General features: G+C 47.5%; 1 protein-coding gene across 1 annotated transcript; it reads left to right on the top strand.

Annotated features, from left to right (window-relative positions):
• Positions 1-227: 227 nt before the first annotated feature.
• LOC137302405 (Y-box-binding protein 2-B-like) lies at positions 228-14,098 on the top strand. The gene is made up of 7 exons (XM_067972050.1): positions 228-507; positions 3,362-3,425; positions 5,703-5,736; positions 7,914-8,003; positions 8,497-8,616; positions 10,064-10,273; positions 13,973-14,098. Exons 1-7 carry the CDS (start codon positions 447-449, stop codon positions 14,081-14,083), a joined length of 690 nt encoding a protein of 229 aa, XP_067828151.1. The 5' UTR covers positions 228-446; the 3' UTR covers positions 14,084-14,098.
• Positions 14,099-14,637: the final 539 nt, after the last annotated feature.

Here is a 14,637-nt window from a genome sequence, read left to right as displayed (position 1 = left end):
AAGAAGGAGGGCAACCTTGGACTCAATTTAAGAATTATTGCTTCGATTATTGATCAGGGCCACAAAAAAAAAGGGAAAAGTGAAATGACAAGGAAATTACAAAAAGAATCGTGTTAATTTCTCATTTTGAAAAGAGAAAAGTTTTCCCGCGGGGGGCGGCTTCAGCCAATGGCAACGAGAACGTTAATTACAGGGCGGCCAATAGCAGCGCGGCCCCGATGGCCGGCCCCGCCCCCCGCCGGCCGCGGACTTTAGAAAAGTTGCTGAAAAGTTGGCAAAAAGTTTGGGGTCGAGTTCAGGAGCCTGGGGAAAGAGGCCCTTGTTCATCGGAGAGAGAGAGAGAGAGAGAGAGAGAGAGTGTGTGTGTCCATCGGCTCTGGCTACTTCTAGGGCGGTATAGGGAGCAGTGCCTGCTCGCAGTAACACCCTCCATCGGAGTCAGAGCAATGAGCGAGGCGGAGATCCAGCCCGAGAGAAGCCCGAATGCAGTGGAGAAAAAAGTGCTTGGTAGGAGAAATGCAGGGGAGAGGGGGCAGGGAACAGGGAACAACTGGGCTCCGAGAGGAAAAGAAGCTTTTATTCCTTAAAGCTTAACCATTTTTCCAATTGTTTTAATCACTTTTCCCCCAAAAATCAAAACTTTTAATCGCTTTAAAGTTTTGAGCACTTTAAAAAGTTATTCAAACTTTTTTTTTAAAAAGTGCTTCAATTTTTTTTGTGACATTTTTATTTTAAAAATGCTAATTTTATTGACACCCTTCCCTGATTAAAGTTTGTTTATTTTGGGGAATGATTTTTAATTTCTCGATTTGTTTCTGGACCACGTTTTTTAAAAATAAGGTGAACTTTGATTTGCTGCCTCGCTTGTGTTTTTTTACCACTTAAAGGGGCCTTGCACTCGGCTGCCCTGATATTTTTTTTAAAGGTCCTTATTGAAGTACTGGAATCCCAGGGACTGCTTCAAGTGGCGAGGAGGAATATATAAGAGATTCTTTTATTTATTTTTCCTCCCTCCCCAATCCTGATTGAGCAGCCTCAACCCTATGTACTTGTGATGTGGAGATGCTGGTGATTGACTGGGGTGGACAAATGTAAGGAGTTGTACAACACCAGGTTATAGTCCAACAGTTTTATTTGACATCTCAAGCTTTTTGAGCTTTGCTCCTTCCTCCTGATGAAGGAGCAAAGCTCTGAAAGCTTGTGATTTCAAATAAAGCTGTTGGACTATAACCTGGTGTTGTATGACTCCTTTACATATGTACTTGTAACATCTTTAACAGAAAGAAGCCTTACTGATTTTGAGGGGGATATCATTTATTCTTGCTATGCACAAACTACTTGATACCTTCCATGCTCTGATAAGATTGCCTGTGGTCCATGCATTGTGCAATTGGTTTGGGGATGGGTCAAATCTAGACTCTAACCCCTATTTACCTTACTAATTCTATTTGATTGATAGTATTGTAACACTGGGAACTAAATACAATCAATGAACATTGGATGTCTGGGAATGAGTTACAGGTTGGAATCTAATTGAGGGGTTTGGGTGATTTTTTATATATATTTCATTCACATTCACCAGTAACTTTGTATATGTGTTGGTAATTCTGTGATTTAATTGTAATTGGGACAGTAGAAATCCAAGTACAGAATTCTGGATGTTTTGAGTTTACTGCTTGCTGTTGGATATTTAGCTGATCACAATCTCAATTATTGTTATCTTCAGTTACACCTTTGTTTTTTATCTTTATTTTTCTTTGCTCCCATTTTAAAATGGGCACTGTTTGGTTCCAGCCCACTGACCTAATTCCATGTCCTTTTTATTTTATTGTAGAAGGATTTATCAGTTGCTGCTGTGATATCAGCAATTTTAGGCAACACAGGCAAACTGCACAAAATGGTGCCCAAAAGCCACATTACTCCATTGATCCATGAAAGTCACATGACTGTTGCCTCATAATCATGTGACTGGATGAATGGCAGGTTTCTTTCTAAGATGGCTGCTGGGCCTGTGTGATGGGTTACTCCAGTTCTGCATGTGCCCCCCTTGTGAGGAAGTGCCACTAATAGAACAATTTAAACAAAATCTAATGTGAACCCCCCCCCAAAAAAATTGGAAGCTTATAAAACAAGATCATGTCAACCAGATGCTCCATTCCCTGCAGTGCCTGCCAGTATGCTTGAGGCCTTCTGTGACTAGTGAGCACTGCAAGGAATGGAGTGCCTGGTTACCACATTGATTTTTGTTGAATGTGCCCTCTCCAGGGCCACTTGGGCACAGAAGACTGAAGGACAGAAGCAGGGAGCCAGAGTGACCCCTTACCCACAAACGATGGATTGTGAGATGGCTTGTATGTGTCCTGGTGTGTTTGTTCTAATCCATAGTTGTGTTGTGCACATTTGAGGTGAATTCAATGAAGAAAAGGTGGCCCACACTGGGCAAGGGTGCCAGATTTTCTTCCCTAAAGGACATTAGTGAACCAGTTGGGGTTTTTACAACAATCTTGACTGTGTTGTGGTCACTTTAACTGATCATTTCCAGATCTTTAAAACTGAATTCAAATTGCCAAGGTGGGATTTGAACTCTTGCTCTCTGGATTACTAGTCCAGTAACATAGGGAATTCAGGAGAAACTTCTTTACCCAGTGAGTGGTTAGAATGTGGAACTTGCTACCACATGGAGTAGTTGAGATGAATAGCATAGATGTGTTTGAGGGGAAGTGAGAAAAACATGAGGGAGAAAGGGTGAGATGAAGGAGGGAGGTGCCTCGTGTGGAGCATAAACACCAGCATAGACCAGTTGGGCCGAATGGCCTGTTTCTGTGCTGTACATTTGATGTAATAACCACTACACTGCTGAACCTCCATTAGTACCTATTGTGCACTTTACAACCAATAAATTGCTATTTAAGTGTAGTTCACTTGTAATTTGGGGAAATGCAGCAGCCAATTTGGAGCACAATCCACTAAAATCAACCAACACTTCAAAAACAGATTATCTTGTCATTAGTTCATCAATGTCTGGCATCTTGCTGGGTGCAAATTTGTCTGCTGTTTCCACTATTATAAATGACTACACTTCAAAAGTACTTTGTTGGCTGTAAAATGCTTTGGGACATCCTGAGGTGTTGAAAGGTGCATAAGTTTTTTTTCTCCCCTCTTACTTAATCCTTTTATTTTCCGGGTAAGTATCTCTGCTTTGCTGCTGGCCTCTGTTGTAAGTTGCCTGTCTCATTCAGAGCCTCCCCTCTCGTCAGAGAGAGTGCACTGCTTACATTGTGAGGGGGGCCTGCAGGAATAATTTGATGGGGGTCCAATCTTGTTGACCTAACTGTGTTCCTTTACTTCTTTCAAACCACAGCCACCAGTGTTCTCGGTACCGTGAAGTGGTTCAATGTGCGAAATGGGTATGGATTCATTAACAGGTAACTTTTTTTCCTCTCCCGTCTGTGTCCTGGACTTCCTTCTCCCCTTTTTCCCCACCCCACCACCATGGATGCTGAAGACTGGTTCCATGGGCCTGATAGCCTTCTGGTGACTTCAGCCAAGTAAGAATTCTTCATACATGAGCATGGTAGCATAGTGGTTATGTTACTGGACTAGTAATCCAGAGGCCTGGACTAATATTCCAGAGTCATGAGTTCAAATCCTGCCATGGCAGCTGGGGAATTTAAATTCAATTAATTAAATTATTGGACTAAAAAAACTGGTATCAGTAATGGTGGCCATGAAACTACCATTGTCGTCATAACCCATCTGGTTCACTAATGTCCTTTTTTAGGGAAGGAAACCTGCCGTCCTTACTCTGTCCGGCCTATGTGTGACTCCAGACCCACAGCAATGTGGTTGATTCTTAATTGCCCCCTGAAATGGCCGAGCAAGCCACTCAGTTCACGAAGGCAGCTCACAATGACCTTCTCAAGGACAACTAGGGATGGGCAATAAATGCTGGCCTTGCCAGCGACGCCCACATCCCATGAACAAATTTTTTAAAGTGTCGAGTGTTGACTGTTATGGGGGGGAGGTGAATAAAAGAGGGCAAGGACATGTATCATTGCCCACAATGCCCATCCTGTTCTCCCATCATGCCTCAACTTTACTGTAGGAGAGGTTGTTTAGAGGGCCTTGGCCTAATTTGTAAAATTTCTTTCCCTGCCCACCCCCATGAGTGCCGAGGCCAATTCAGGCCCCGCACCCCCCCCCCCCCCCTCCAGCCTGCAATCGGCAACATGGGCACCTTGCAGACTGCCTCGGCTTGGTTCATCAGTGATCTTTCACCCACTCAGCCGTGGGGAGAACTCTAGTGTTCTTCTTCTGAGATCCACTTGGTCCCTGTAGGTGGACTGCTACTGACTCCTTAGGACAGAGTTGTGCCAATAGAAATGTCTGACTACATAGAACGTACAGCACAGAAACAGGCCATTTGGCCCAGCTGATCCAGGCTGGTGTTTATGCTCCACATGAGCCTCCTCCCACCCCTCTACATCTGACCCCTATCAACATATCCTTCTATTCCTTTCTCCCTCATGTGTTTATCCAGCTTCCCCTTAAATGCATCTACATTATTTGCCTCAACTACTTCTTGTGGTAGTGAGTTCCACTCTCTGGGTAAAGAAGTTTCTCCTGAATTCCCCATTGGATTTATTAGTGACTCTCTTGTATTTATGGCCTAGTTTTAGTCTCCCACAAGTGGAAACATCTTCTCTACGTCTCCCCTATGAACCCCCTTCGTAATCTTAAAGACCTCTATCAGGCCACCCCATAGCCTTTAATTTTCTAGAGGCAAGAGCCCCAGCCTGTTCACCCTTTCCTGATCAGTATATCCTCTCAGTTCTGGTATCATTCCCATTAATCTTTCATTGCCCCTTCTCCAGTGTGCCTCTATCCTGGAGACCAGAACTGTGCACAGTATTCAGTGTGGTACCATAGGTGTGGCAATGGCAACACCGTTCTAGTCATGTGCACTAATTTTGCTGATTTGGCACAAGTGACTAATGTATTGGACAATACTGCTCTAGGAGAAGCCTGGTGGCAGATTTGCCTTGCTCTTCTGGTCCTGCCCAGCAAGTGCCCATCTTTTTTTGTCTTTTCTCCAACCCCCCCCCCCCCCCCCCAGCCCCAAACAAACAGGACCATGCAGGCTCAAACTCGTAGCTAGGCCGCTCTTTGGTATTCATTTATTGTCGGCTGTGGCTCGGTGGGTAGCACACTCTTGCCTCTGAGTCAGAAGGTTGTGGGTTCAAGTCCCACTCCAGAGACTTGAGCACCTAATCTAGGCCGACACCCCCCTCCGCCCAGTGCCAGCACTGAGGGAGTGCTGCACTGTTGGAGGTGCTGTCATTCGATGAGACGTTAAACCGGGGTCCCGTCTGCCCTCTCAGATGGATGCTAAAGATCCCACGGCCAATAATTGAAGAGCAGCAGGGGAGTTCTGTGTCCTGGGCTGACATTTATCCCTCAACCAACATCACTTTTTTAAAAAAAGAAAGCAAACAGATTATTTTTGTTTATTTGTGGGATCTTGCTGTGCGCAAATTCCTGCTTTACAACAGTGACTACACGTCAAAAGTACGTCATTGGCTGTGAAGCATTTTGGGGGCATCTGAGGTCATTAAAAACGCTGTATAAATGCAAGTTTGTTTTATTTGGGTGTTTTTTGCACTTTCTTACCCTCTTGTGTTTTTTTTTTCCCCCCCTTCCAGGAATGACACAAAAGAGGATGTGTTTGTTCACCAGGTATGGGTTAAAGTGCACTCTCCCTTTACTGTGTTGCTGGCTTTTATCTGTTCTCTCAAAGGTTACTCAATGACTGACTCTGCAGTAAGTTGGGTGCTGTCCTTTCACACCTGGGGCCTAATCCTAAGACTTGTCCTATGTAAAACAAATTTGGGAGGTTTCTGTATCAATTTTCTGTCTCCCTCCCCACACCATCCTCATGGGAATCTCTTCTCGCAACACCCCAGATGATTGATGGGGATAGTGAGAAGGAATGTGATGCTGATGCAGTACAGGGTAAATGAGTTTAAAATTGCCTTGGCTCCAACCCCATCGAGCCCTCTCCAGGATAAATTAACATTCTTGCTCAGAGGACTTGGCGTCACACTGCTTGATGTAGCATTGCAGAGTGTGCTTTACTCTGTATATAACCCGTGCTGTACCTGCCCTGGGAGTGTTTGATGGGACAGTGTAGAGGGAGCTTTACTCTGTATCTAACCCGTGCTGTACCTGCCCTGGGAGTGTTTGATGGGACAGTGTAGAGGGAGCTTTACTCTGTATCTAACCCGTGCTGTACCTGCCCTGGGAGTGTTTGATGGGACAGTGTAGAGGGGGCTTTACTCTGTATCTAACCCGTGCTGTACCTGCCCTGGGAGTTTGCTATTGAAGCTGGGTGCCTGAAAGTGTCCTATTTTCCCAGCACTGACCTCTCTCCTTAATTGTGTTATGGTTGATTATTTTATTAACTAGCACCTTTTAAACTTGCTCCTTCTGTCTAGTAGTTCCACAGCTATTCCTTCTTTCTCACTTGGCCTCCTCCCTCAGGGTGATGTCCCACCCCTGCTGTTCTAAGCCTTGCGCACAACTGACAAAATAGACCCAGCTAAGGGAGCTGCAGATTTGGGTGTTGCCCCCTCTTGGTACCTGAGTTTGTCATCCATGCAAATGTAGCAGCCATTTTGCACATGGTGCCATCCCACGAAACAGGAATTGGAAGTACCTGTTGTTTTTCTTTGGTGATGATGGTTGAGGGAGGGAGGGATGTTGGCTTGGGCACTGAGAACTCTCCTCCTAATAGTGCTACCTAGCATTACAACAGATGGGGCCTCAACTTTGACCTCTCCTGGAAGATGGCAGCACTCCCTTTTGTGGGGGTGGGGTATGTGAGACAGTCAGCCAAGGTTCATTGCTCCTAATTGCACTCCAGGGACTCCTGCTGGTAGGTGCATGTCAGTGTTTGGCATTCAGGGTAAGGAGAGGATGGTGGTGACGACCCTTGTGGTCAAATAGCTTGCTGGCATACACCGTCTGTGCTCACGTGGTGCGATGATTGCTTGTTGGAGTTGCTGACCCCTTTAGAACCTGTACTATTCCGGTCCTCTCCTGGCCGGCCTCCCATCTTCCACCCGCCACAAACTTGAGCTCATCCAAAACTCTGCTGCCTGTATGCTAACTCGCACCGCGTCCCGTTCACTTCCCCCCCCCCCCCCCGCCTCCAACTATGCTCGCTGACTTAAATCGCTTCTGGTCTGGCAATGCCATGATTTTTAAAATTCTCATCCTTGTTCAAATCCCTCCATGGCCCCTCCCTATCTCTGTAACCTCCTACAACCCTCCGAGATCTCTGCGCTCCTCTAATTCTGGCCTCCTGCGTGTCCCCGATTTCCGTCGCTGCTCCACTGGCGGCCGTGCCTTCAGCTGCCCAGGTCCTCGGCTCTGGAATTCCCTCCCGAAACCTCTACCCTCCTTCTTGAGACGCTCCTTAAAACCTACCTCTTTGACCAAGCTTTTGGTCACCTGTCCTAATATCTCCTTCTGTGGCTCGGTGTAAATGTTTGATAATCGCTCCTGTGAAGCGTCTTGGGACGTTTTCCCTACGTTAAAGGTGCTATATAAATGCAAGTTGTTGTAACCCCAGCGGGAGTGTTCAGGAGAGCATTGGAGGAGGAGGAAGAAATGCAAATTCTTGTCCTCGCAGTAAGTCTGGGAACCAAAGTTTGTGCAACTACTGGGAACTGAGGTCTGCCTATCTGCGAAAACAAAAAAGGTTTTGAGATTTTCTGTGTACATGGAGCGAGTTGCAGTGAATAACCTTGGGATCAGCGCCCTGTTCTGTCTGCCAGGTGGAGGAGAACTTGTTTTGGCCAAATGACGATTGGGCAATATTGTGTTTTTTTGTTTTTTCAAAACCCCTGCAGACTGCCATCAAGAGAAACAACCCTCGCAAGTACCTGCGCAGTGTCGGTGACGGAGAGACTGTGGAGTTTGATGTTGTAGAGGGAGAGAAGGTAAATTTTTTTTTGGGGGGAGAAAACAAGCATCTCCAATTTTCCTGACTTTTCTGGAGCTGTTGGCCTTTTTTGGGGGGGTGGGGGGTGCATCCTTTGGTACCTTGCTCCAAGTAGCAGTTTCTGGATCCAGGTGGGCTATTTGACCATGGGATGGTTGGCTATGGGGGGCATCACAGGCACACCTGATTCAGTTCTCATGCCAACACTGGGTAGTGATTCAGTCTGAGAACCTTGACTGAATTCTCCTCACTGTCTCTCCTGCCACAGCAGAGAGGGTCTTTTTTTATTTCAAACCCCCCCTCCCCTCAAAAACTGTTGGAGCGCCCAGCTGCATCGTTCTGTGCCCTCCCCCTGCACCCCACAATCACCAACTGCATGGAGGGAATATGACTAACCTTCCTCCCATCCTCCGCCCTGTGAAAGCAATGTACACGAGCGTGGTCTTTGTGCTGCGTCTCTCTCTCTAACTAACATGTTCTATCCCACGCAGGGAGCAGAGGCCGCCAACGTGAGTGGCCCTGGTGGTGTTCCAGTCAAAGGGAGTCGATATGCTCCCAACCGCCGCCGATTCCGCAGAGGGTACTTCAGGCGCCGCGGACCTGTGGGTCAGGCAAGTATAAGTCGCCTTCAAATCATTGAGGCTGACACGAGCATTAAAAAAAAATAGGAGTAGGCCATTCAGCCCCTCGGGGCCTGTTCGGTCAGGTCATGGCTGATCTGTACCTCAACTGCCTTTGCTCCAAATCCCTCTACCCTTGCCCAACAAGAATCTGTCGATCTCGCCAATTTCAGGTGAGCATCTGCGGTCTTTTGGAGGGTGGGTTCCAGATTTTGGGGGAGCTAGTTTCAGGAAGGAGTACCTTCACTGCACTCCTGCCCCCCCCTGCCCCCAAACCAATATGGACAAGGTGGCTCACCACTGCTCCACCTTCTCGAGGGCAACTAGGGATGGGGGCAATAAACGCTGGCCATGCCAGCGGTGCCCACATCCTGAATTAATTTGCTGAAAAAATTTACAGCAGGCATAAGGCCATTCAGCCCATCATAGTACATTATGCAGGGGAGGGGGTTGGACAAGAGGTTCCCCTTGGTTGGTATGGTGCTACCATTGCAAGGGGCATGATGTTGCTGATCAGTATCATGCAATGGAATTGTGCCCTTGATGGCTGGAGATTGGTGCCCACCAAGTGAAGGGTGCCAAGGTGTCCAGAGGGCCGGATTTGTCCAGTGAGTAGTGTGGGTGGCACAGACCGAGGAGATAGTACTGGACTAGTGAGCCAGAGGTCATGATTTCAACTCTCGGGGGGTGGGGGGCCCATGCACATTGGCTCTCTGCCCTTCTCTAAAGGAGAGAAAATCAGCCAAGATTCAGACTCCTGAATACTGTCACTGCTGGAAGGTGTGGGTATTGAAGATGTGTGAGCTCAGCTGTGATATGCTGACCCACCCCGTGCCGCACCTTGCAGTCGAATAGCCTCATGGGTGAAGTGATGGAGGCTGACAGGTGGAACAGCCGCCAAGCTGGGGAGAAAATTGATGGGAGGGAGGAGGAGGTGGTGAAAGATTGCTGTTTGATGCTCTTGTTCAGCACACTGCTGTTTCATTTCTTCACCTGGGGTTTGATGGCCCTGTAAGGAGCCTGACCAAAGTGAAGCAGTCTCCAGTGGCCATGCCTGTAGCTCAGAAAGCAGCCTCATTTATCTCTGAGGAAAGTCAGTTTGGAAGACCGTCAGAACTGTAGAGGGAGCTTTACTCTGTATATAACCCGTGCTGTACCTGCCCTGGGAGTGTTTGATGGGACAGTGTAGAGGGAGATTTACTCTGTATCTGACCTGTGCTGTACCTGCCCTGGGAGTGTTTGATGGGACAGTGTAGAGGGAGCTTTACTCTGTATATAACCCGTGCTGTACCTGCCCTGGGAGTGTTTGGGACAATGTAGAGGAAGGAGGTGGTGAGGAGTGGTGGCGGATTGTAAATCCGTGGGCTGATCCTCCTTATGGACAGGTGAAACTCTGCAGATTCCAATGCTGAGGGTTTTGAGCTTCTGTTCTCCACAGGACGGGCAACAGGGCGACCAGTCGGTGACTGGAGAGCCAGCGGAAAGTACTGGCGAGAGGCAGGAGGACTCGACGGAGACGGGCGACGCCCAGCCACGGGCCTCAAATCAGCGCCGACGTCTCCCTCCTCCCTACTTTTACCGAAGCCGGTTTCGACGCAGGCCTCGGCCCCAGGCCTCTCAGCAAGACGGCGAGGGGCAGGCGGTCAGCGTGAGTCGCCTTTTTTTTTGGTCTTTTGGCCGTTTCAGATTTTAAAATGTTGCTCGCGAGCCTTTGGTTGAGATTGGATCTGCTGTTCGCTCTTGAAGCCTGAATATTGCGTGCTTTCCCCCCTCCTGTCTGCCTGTGGAGAGAAAGGAGCTTCTCTGCCTGCCCCCTTTAGTGAGCTGTGCGGAGGGGGAAGGGGTCAAAAGATCAGTGATGGCCTCTACAGTTGCCCTCTGAACCCAGAGTTGGGGTGGGGGGGCTTATATAAACAATGATTGCTATATATTGCCTCTTGAGTGCTTCCATACTCCTTGGAAAAATAAGGGTCCAAATGGGGTAGAGGCACAAAGGGATCTAGGGGTACAGATTCACAAATCATTACGAGTAGTGACACAAGTTAATAAGGCCATTTTTAAAAAAAAATGCAAACCAAGCAGGGGTTTATTTTTAGAGGGATAGAATTGAAAAGCAGAAGGTATGTTAAACTTTTTTTATTCGTTCATGGGATGTGGGCATTGCTGCCAAGGCCGGCATTTATTGCCCTTAAGGTGGTGGTGAGCCGCCTTCTTGAACCGCTGCAGTCCGTATGGTGATGGTTCTCCCACAGTGCTGTTAGGAAGGGAGTTCCAGGATTTTGACCCAGCGATGATGAAGGAACGGCCGATATATTTCCAAGTCGGGATGGTGTGTGACTTGGAGGGGAATGTGCAGGTGGTGTTGTTCCCATGTGCCTGCTGCCGCTGTCCTTCTAGGTGGTAGAGGTCGTGGGTTTGGGAGATGCTGTCGAAGAAGCCTTGGCGAGTTGCTGCAGTGCATCCTGTGGATGGTACACACTGCAGCCACTGTGCACCAGTGGTGAAGGGAGTGATTGTTTGGGGTGGTGGTTGGGGTGCCAATCAAGTGGGTTGCTTTGTCCTGGATGGTGTTGAGCTTCACGTGTTGTTGGAGCTGTATTCATCTAAGCAAGTGGAGAGTATTCCATCACACTCCTGACTTGTGCCTTGTAGATGGTGGAAAGGCTTTGGGGAGTTAGGTGAGTCACTTGCCGCAGAATACCCAGCCTCTGACCTGCTCTTGTAGCCACAGTTTTTATATGGCTGGTCCAGTTAAGTTTCTGGTCATTGACCCCCAGGATGTTGATGGGGATTTGGCGATGGTAATGCCGTTGAATGTCAAGGGGAGGTGGTTAGACTCTCTCTTGTTGGAGATGGTCATTGCCTGGCACTTTTCTGGCATGAATGTTACTTGCCACTTATCAGCCCAAGCATGGATGTTGTCCAGGTCTTGCATACAGGCGCGGCCAGCTTCATTATCTGAGGAGTTGCAAATGGAACTGAACACTGTGCAATCATCAGCAAACATCCCCATTTCTGACCTTATGGAGGGAAGGTCATTGATGAAGCAGCTGAAGATGGTTGGGCCTCGGACACTGCCCTGAGGAACTCCTGCAGCAATGTCCTGGGGCTGAGATGATTGGCCTCCAACAACCACTACCATCTTCCTTTGTGCTAGGTATGACTCCAGCCACTGGATAGTTTTCCTGATTCCCATTGACTTCATTTTTACTAGGGCTCCTTGGTGCCACCCTCTGTCAAATGCTGCCTTGATGTCGAGGGCAGTCACTCTCTCTCCTCACCTCTGGAATTCAGCTTTTTTGTCCATGTTTGGACCAAGGCTGTAATGAGGTCTGGAGCCGAGTGGTCCTGGCGGAACCCAAACTGAGCATCGGTGAGCAGGTTATTGGTAAGTGCCGCTTGATAGCACTGTCGACGACACCGTCCATCACTTTGCTGATTGGGTGGTAATTAGCTGGATTGGATTTGTCCTTTTTTGTGGACAGGACATACCTGGGCAATTTTCCACATTGTTTGGTAGATGCCAGTGTTGTAGCTGTACTGGAACAGTTTGGCTAGAGGTGTGGCTAGTTCTGGAGCAAAAGTCTTCACTACAAAACTTGTACAGAACCTTGGGTAGACCACACTTGGAGTACTGGGCACAGTTCTGGTCTCCAGATTACAAAAAGGATAAAGGCACTGGAGAAGGTGCAAAAAAGATTTACAGGGATGATACCAGAACTGAGAGGATATACTGATCAGGAAAGATTGAACAGGCTGGGGGTGACCTAATTGAGGTCTTTAAAATTATGTAAACAATTTTACAACACCAAGTTATAGTCCAGCAATTTTATTTTAAATTCACAAGCTTTCGGAGATTTTCTCCTTCCTCAGGCAAATGTTTCAAGATCTCCTTGAAGCCTACGCATTTATACATATTGAACAATAATAAATGGTGTTTACAGACTGCCCCTGCAACTGCCCGTTGCCAAGGCAATCACCGTGTTCAGACAGAGAGGTGTTACCTGCAGAACCTCCGAATACACATTCAATAAAAAAACATAATAAAATTATGATGTGGAGATGCCGGTGATGGACTGGGGTTGACAATTGTAAACAATTTTACAACACCAAGTTATAGTCCAGCAATTTTATTTTAAATTCACAAGCTTTCGGAGATTTTCTCCTTCCTCAGGCAAATGTTTCAAGATCTCCTTGAAGCCTACGCATTTATACATGTATAAATGCGTAGGCTTCAAGGAGATCTTGAAACATTTGCCTGAGGAAGGAGAAAATCTCCAAGCTTGTGAATTTAAAATAAAATTGCTGGACTATAACTTGGTGTTGTAAAATTGTTTACAATAATAAAATTATGACCAGGGTTTGATAGAGAAGATGTTTGTATCTGTGGGGGAGTCCAAAACTAGGGGCCATAGTTATAAGACAGTCACTAATAAATCCAATAAGGAATACAGGAGAAACTTCTTTACCCAGAGAATGTGGAACTCGCTACCACAAGGAGTAGTTGAGGCAAATCGCATAGATGCATTTAAGGGGAAGTGAGATACAAAAGACCAAGAAAGGAGGCCTTTGCCGATCCCCATGTTCTTGCGTCAGTCTAGCTGTCTGTATCCTTCTTTCCCATGGACGAACAGGGTAAATGTCTTACCACTGTCAGGGATCGCCAGAGCCGGTGCCGAACATGAGGCCTTTTTCAAATTTGCGAAGGCCTCTTGCTGTTCTTTCGTGAGGCCGATGGCTTCCTTTGATGTCCGCTTCCCCCTTTAAGAGGTCATTCGATGGCTGAGGAAAATGTGCAGGGTCCTGGCTGGGGTATCCCAGTCTGAGTCAGATAGATAAAGAACAAAGGAAAACACAGGCGCAAAGCTGGTTTAGAGACAGATTCCAAGTCCTCTAGCGACTAGTGGAGAAAGTTGTACTGATGAGCCTCCTCGGGCGCGGCTTGCCCCACTGATGGAAAAAGCGAAACTATCAAAACACTTCGTAATTTTGAACACCTATTAAATCTCCCCTTAATCTTTGATCTAAGGAGAGCAACCTCAGCTTCTCCAGTCTCTCCACATAACTGAAGTCACACATCCCTGGTACCATTCTGGTAAATCTCTGCACCCTCTCCAAGGCCTTAAGATGCTTCCTGAAGTTTCATACAGGATCTTTATAAGATGGTGAGGTTAGTTGGATTTAAACCGATGCAAGATCGGTGCGCTAACTGAATCGGCCAAATGTTGGCTGACTTGTCCGATTGGGGCTCCGCAATCATGGCTACTTGTGCTTGTGTGGTGACGGCCTTGAGTAAACTCTGATCACCTGAGGTAATAGTTGAGGTTTTGACCTGCTTCTGTTTCAGGGCGATGAGGTGTCTGAGAACAAAGAGCCAGGTGCGGATTCCGGGCCAGGGCAGCAGCAGAGTCAGCGCGGTGCTCCAGGAGCGAGAGTCCGACCCCAGTTCCGCAGGTAATGTGTTGGATCAGTGACTTGCAGGATCGCCTCCAACAAGGTGTCTGTCTGTGTGTGTGTGTGTGTCTCCCTAGCTTGGGAATCTTCTGCCCAATATCCCAACATCCATGACCCTTTGCATGTGGACTTGAAAGCTGCCCACAGGCGGTGTGTGGGATCCAGGTGTCAATGGGTTGGCAAATCCCGTGTGGAGACCCGTTGTCCTGCGGTGTTCCATTCCTGAGGGTGGTCATTGAGAAAGCCGCTGGGTTGGGAGAGCTGGAGTCCTGCAGCCTTCCAGGATCTCTGTAACCTCCTGCAAGCCTCTGAAATCTCTGCGCTCCTCCAATTCTGGCCTCTTGCGCACCCCCGGTTTCCATCGCTCCACCATTGGTGGCCGTGCCTTCAGCCGCCTAGGACTTGAGCTCTGGAATTCCTTCCCTAAACCTTTGTGCCTCTCCTTTTTAAGACTCTCCTTAAAACCTACTTCTTTGATCAAGCTTTTGGTCACCTGTCCTATGATCTCATCATTATCAAATTTTGTCTGATAAAGCTCCTGTGAAGCACCTTGAGATA

The sequence above is a fragment of the Heptranchias perlo genome, chromosome 35 (assembly GCF_035084215.1).
Source record: "Heptranchias perlo isolate sHepPer1 chromosome 35, sHepPer1.hap1, whole genome shotgun sequence".
Taxonomy (NCBI): domain Eukaryota; kingdom Metazoa; phylum Chordata; class Chondrichthyes; order Hexanchiformes; family Hexanchidae; genus Heptranchias; species Heptranchias perlo.
Note: the sequence above shows the minus strand (reverse complement) of the source record. Positions and strands in the feature narration are given on the sequence as shown.